Source organism: Gracilinanus agilis, chromosome 3 (assembly GCF_016433145.1).
Source record: "Gracilinanus agilis isolate LMUSP501 chromosome 3, AgileGrace, whole genome shotgun sequence".
Taxonomy (NCBI): domain Eukaryota; kingdom Metazoa; phylum Chordata; class Mammalia; order Didelphimorphia; family Didelphidae; genus Gracilinanus; species Gracilinanus agilis.
Window position 1 is genome coordinate 257,747,319 of NC_058132.1, and position 6,048 is coordinate 257,753,366.

The 6,048-nt window shown below is 37.1% G+C and overlaps 1 protein-coding gene across 2 annotated transcripts in view; it reads left to right on the forward strand.

Annotated features, from left to right (window-relative positions):
* LOC123239271 (sodium channel protein type 9 subunit alpha) overlaps window positions 1–5,372 on the forward strand; it is a 110,732-nt gene extending 105,360 nt beyond the window's left edge. For both annotated transcript variants that reach the window (XM_044666524.1, XM_044666525.1), the window contains exons 25-26: window positions 3,091–3,361; window positions 4,180–5,372. In XM_044666524.1, the coding sequence (XP_044522459.1) occupies window positions 3,091–3,361; window positions 4,180–5,372 (1,464 nt within the window). The remainder of the gene's footprint in view (window positions 1–3,090; window positions 3,362–4,179) is intronic.
* The last annotated feature ends 676 nt before the right edge of the window (window positions 5,373–6,048 follow it).

A 6,048-nucleotide genomic window follows, 5' to 3' on the forward strand; every position in this document is an offset into this window, starting at 1 on the left:
TGGAAGACCAATTATTCTCAAATTGTCTCTTCTAGACCGGTTTTCTTGGTCTGTCACTCTCTCATTGAGATATTTCATGTTTCCTTCTATTTTTTCAGTCTTTTGACTTTGTTTTATTTGTTCTTGTTGTCTTAAGAGATCATTAGCTTCTAATTGCTCAATTCTAGCCTTTAGGGATTGGTTTTCAGCTATAATCTTTCAGTTTTCGGCTATGATCTTTTGATTTTCGGCTGTAATCTTCTGGTTTTCGGCTATAATCTTCTGGTTTTCGGCTATGATCTTCTGGTTTTCGGCCATAATCTTCTGGTATTACTTTTGAATCTGGACATTTCTGGTGTTCAATTTGCTTATCAGTTCATTTGGTTTCTGAGCCTCACTTTCCATTTGCAAGGTTCTACCTTTTAAACAGTTATTTTCTTGCCATATCTCTTCTATTTTCCTCAAAATCTTAGTTTTGAACTCTTCCATAGCTTGTGAGGAGTTTTCCTTATTTAAGGAGGGTCCGGATGCTTGTTTGTTCTCCTCCTCTGTTTGCTCATTTGTCTGGATTTTCTCTGTGTAAAAGTTGGCGAGTGTTAAAGACCTCTTTTTCTTGTTGTTAATCTTTCTCTTCTGAACTTCCTGAGACTGGGTAGCCATTGTTAGCCCAGCAGCTTCTCAGGTTTATTCTCGCGCTCAGGGTCTTTTGGCTCTTGAGGTCTAAGTTCTGGTTTTTTCCAAGGTCAATCCCCCTGGTGGACCCCCTTGCTTGATCCTCTGGCAGAGGTTTCTTTACAAGTCTCAGGGCGCTGCTTCCACAGTCGTATACCCGTCTGCACTGGTTCCCCACTCAGGGTTTCAGAGTTTTAGCTTGTGGCTGTGTCTGCCTCCACCCTCACCTCCGCCCGCGCCTGCGTCCGCTCTCGGCGCCCTGCTCCCGTGCTCAAATTTTGTGTGCGTTTCGTTAGCTTTTTGGGGTCCTAGATCTTTCTGCTCTCAGGAACAGGCCCCGGTGCTGCCAATGACTCGATGGGTGCCCCAAACTTGCTCTATTTCTTTTTAGCTGGCTTTGGTGCTATAGGTGTTGTGTGTGGAGGGGTGGGGGTGGGGTGGTTGCTCAGCCCGCGATTTAGTGAGAGCTGTTTCACCCCTTTATAGCATGGAAATGCCTCAATTCCACGTACCTTCCACGCTGTGCCCTGTTGTGGGGTTCCTCCGTTCGTCTGGACTTGTTTTTATGTCCCCTTGAGGAGTTTTGTGTGTTTCGGTCAGGAGAGGTTAAAGGCTGCTTCTTACTCTGCCGCCATCTTAACTCAGAATCAGGCTGCCCACTTTTATGCCCACCTTTCTGCACCTCTCCTACAACTGATTCCCTGCTGGCTGCATTCAGAGCTCTGAGCCTCCTTCCTATGTTAGCAAGGGACACCCTCAGGGCTAGAACCCTCCTCCAAGATCTGAGCAACCACCCCAATCTCAGCACAGTAGCTGGGGGAGGGGTCCTGGCACCTTTCTTCTTTCTTTTCCTTAAACCTGAGAATTCAGCCTTCTCTCGGTACCTTTTTAAGTTGAATCCAGCGGAATGGGTCCCACAGCTCTGTGCTGTTGTTAGATTTGGTTTTGTGTCCCCCTTGAAGAGCTTTGTTTTTGATTGGTATGGAAGAGTTTTCACAGAGGGCTCAACTTATACTGTTTCTAAGCCACCATTTTGACTCCACCTCCCATTTGGAATTTTATTGATGTTTTCAAAATGTCTACATTGATATATAGAAATATAAATATTTATTGGTGTCATTTATTTTCATATAACCATTTTTAAATGGCATATATTTTCTATGAACAGTTTCCTTACTCTCTCCTCTCCCATCCTGAGAGTATTTATTTACCAAAAAAAAAAAAAAAGAATGAAAGAAAGAAAGAAAGAGAAAGGAAAAAAGGAAAAGGGAAAATTAGCATAACTAATCAGTACATCAGAAAAAAAAAATCTTGTATAATGTACCACAGTTGTCGACTTCTCACTTTTATAAAACTGGAAAAGGGAACAGGTTAGAGGTATCTTCTCATATTTTTTCCTTCAAGCCATCAAGTTCTTTTTTATTTTTGCCATATAAAATACATTTAAAATATATAATGTTAAAATTTTATATTATATAAAATATATAATATGAAAGTACAAAATTTTTGCACTTTTTAGATCTTGGGGAGGTGATGTTTATATTGTAGTTATTGTATATAATGTATTCTTAGCTCTGCCCACTTGATTTTGCATCATTTATGTATATCTTTGCGTGCATCTCTGTATTATTAATATTCATCATTTTTAATAGCACAGTAATATTTAATCATATTCATATTCTACAATTTCTTTATTTCATTCTCTAAATCATGGGCATCTACTTCATTTTCAATTCTTTGTTATGATAAAAATGCATGTATATAAATGTTTTGGGGTAGGTGGTATAGATTTTCTTCATGTCCTTGGTCTTGATGTGGTCTAAGCTTAGTAATGGATTCCCTAAGTCAAAGGATATGAACATTTTAGTCATAATATTCACATGATTCCAAATTGTTTCCCAGAATTATTGATCCATTACCTTTCATGGTCTGTCATGTTTGCAAATTTGTAGTGTGTTAGTTGAAACCTCTGATGGTTTTGATTTATGTTTCTTTTATTCTTAGTGATCTGGATCATTCTTTAATAAGGTTGTTAGTAGTATGGAATTTTTTGTGGACCATTTGCTTGTATCTTTTGACCAGTAATCTATTGAGAAACAATAATTTTCTTAAGAGATATTGGTTACATTTAAGTGTTTGTTTATTGATCATTAAATGTCAGAGGTGGTGAACAAACGGAACTTTATGCATTAGGAAGCATTAACATATAGGGACTAATGAGCATCTATAAAGCATTATAAATATTATTTTATTACTTACATATATAACTTAACTATAATCTTTTGATTTCCCTTGTCTTCAAGGAATATGTCTTATTGGATAAAATAAGCGAACAAGTCACTGAAATTTAGATAGGCCAAATATGTTTTTTTGGTGTGCAAATAGCTTTTAAATATTATTTGTAAGATTTTAATTCATATATTCTTTTTCATTTTTCAGAACAAATTCCAAGGATGTATATTTGATATAGTGACAAAACAAGCTTTTGATATTACAATCATGGTACTTATATGTCTTAACATGGTGACTATGATGGTAGAAAAAGATGAACAAAGTGAAACCATGACCTATGTTTTATATTGGATAAATATGGTTTTTATTATCTTATTCACTGGAGAATGTGTGCTGAAGCTGATCTCCCTCCGCCATTATTACTTCACTATTGGATGGAACATTTTTGATTTTGTGGTGGTCATTCTATCCATTGTAGGTAAGAATATTTACTTACAGTATCGGGCATTCAGGAATCTTTCTTTTAAAAAATACTCTCTGCCAGCTAATAGGAAGAATGAAAGGACCATTTTAATTTGTTTCCAGTCCTACATTTTTTATTCTTGTAGAACATGGGAACTTGTTCAAAAATGATTGCTACCCTAAGAACAAGGTTCATACTAAATGTGGATCAATTTCCATCCAAAAACCATAACTCACAAGCACCAATAAATGTATTTCTTTTATGAATTTCCCAGAGGACTTCAAAACAAAAGTTGATTAAACTGCGCAATGAGAAAATGAATGAATAATTTTTTTAAGTTACCAAGATAAATATAATTATATTTTTGTTGATGAACAAGATGAGGCTGGATATCATTCAGGTATCTAGTAGAGTAGATTCTTGCATTGAGAGAAAGGTCATATTAAAAGACCTTCAATGTCTCTTCGGCTCTAGGAGGTTTTATCCATGCTACTGTTATTGCTCATTAAACAACATTATGTTTCCAGAATCTGTGGTTCCTTTATGTGGATCATTCCCCCCCCCCCCCCAATAACCTGCATTTGTTAGCTTCTGGCTATAATATTACCAGTGAAGGCATGCAATGGAAGTCCATGAAAATACAAGAGTCAGTTGCAATTTGTATTGATTGAGGCTCAGAGAGGGAAGGTTAGAATTATAATTCTAGAGGCAAGGGAAAACTTGGTATTCTTAGCCTAGAACAAAAGATAAAAAGAAAAATGGCTTAACCTTAGGAGAACATCATGGTATGTGCAACTACATTTTAATATTTTCTGTTTTATATTCTTTAACAGGTATGTTTTTAGCTGACTTAATAGAAAAATATTTTGTGTCTCCTACCCTTTTTCGTGTGATCCGGCTTGCCAGGATTGGCCGAATACTTCGTCTTATTAAAGGGGCAAAAGGGATTCGTACACTGCTTTTTGCTTTGATGATGTCCCTCCCTGCTCTATTTAACATTGGGCTCTTGCTGTTTTTGGTCATGTTTATCTATGCCATCTTTGGAATGTCCAATTTTGCCTATGTTAAAAAGGAAGAAGGAATTAATGACATGTTCAACTTTGAAACTTTTGGCAATAGCATGATCTGCCTCTTCCAGATTACCACATCAGCTGGTTGGGATGGTTTGCTCGCACCCATTCTTAACAGTGGACCCCCAGACTGCGACCCTGAAAAAGTTCATCCTGGAAGCTCTGTCAAAGGAGATTGTGGCAATTCTTCTGTTGGTATTTTCTACTTTGTCAGTTATATCATCATCTCTTTCTTGGTGGTTGTAAACATGTACATTGCTGTTATCCTGGAGAACTTCAGTGTTGCTACTGAAGAAAGTACAGAGCCTTTGAGTGAGGATGACTTTGAGATGTTCTATGAGGTCTGGGAAAAGTTTGATCCTGATGCCACCCAGTTCATCGAATACAGTAAACTCTCTGATTTTGCAGCTTCATTAGATCCTCCTCTTCATATAGCAAAACCTAATAAAGTCCAGCTTGTTGCCATGGATCTACCCATGGTAAATGGGGACCGAATTCACTGCCTAGATATCTTATTTGCTTTCACAAAACGAGTGTTGGGTGAAAGTGAAGAGATGGACACCCTTCGTTTACAGATGGAAGAGAGGTTTGTGGCTGCAAATCCTTCTAAAGTTTCTTTTGAACCCATTACGACTACTCTTAAACGAAAACAAGAGGAAGTGTCTGCTACTATAATTCAGCGAGCATTTAGACGTTACCGCTTAAGACAAAATGTCAAGCATATATCGGGCATATATAACAAAGGGGATGAAAGAGTTGATCTCACTACGAAAGAAGATATGATCTTTGGTAAAGTTAATGAAAACTCAACTCCAGAGAAAACAGATGAGGTGACCCCTTCTACCACCTCTCCACCTTCTTATGATAGTGTGACAAAGCGGGACAAAGAAAAATATGAAAAGGATAAAGCAGAAAAGGAAGACAAAGACAAAGATGGCAGAGAAGGCAAAAAGTAATAGAGAATTCTGTTTTGTCATCACTTGTTTATTACCTGGGAAGTGACCTATTATGTCAATGAATGTGACTTTTGTAGGAGGTTTATGCCAAACTGACTTTTTTTTTTATTGATATAAGCTTAAAGTCAGTGCTCCTAACAGTATAGTGACCCTTCATTGACTAACAGTGATTCTGGAAAAAAGAGCAGCAATTTTGACAAGAGGGTTACTCTTTGCACTGTTCGTTGATCCTGCAGCAAACAAAAGGTCTTCTCAGAAAATAGGGACTATTTGATTAAGGGAGGCAGAATCCAAGTTTTCTGCTTTTGGTCAAACAATTGTATTCACAACAGTCACAATTCTGTAACCTTTTCACTTTTTTTTTTATGGTTTGTTATTCATCATACCCACAAACATATACACATTAATGTAGGTAATTGCTCCAAAAAATATATTTTCACTTAGAAAAGCAGCAAAAGGAAAAATGGTTTCCTCTCATTCTCTCCAACACCAGTAGCCACTAAGGCTGAGATCTTCAGTTTTACACAGGGAAACCTACTGCTAACCGTGCATAAAAGGATTTCTCTATTATGAGGTGCTTAATTTCATTTTGTGCTGCATCATAAGTAGTTGTTTTCAGGCTTGTAAAAAATCAAAGACATCCCTAACTAAGTGGATAACTTTTATTAATATATCA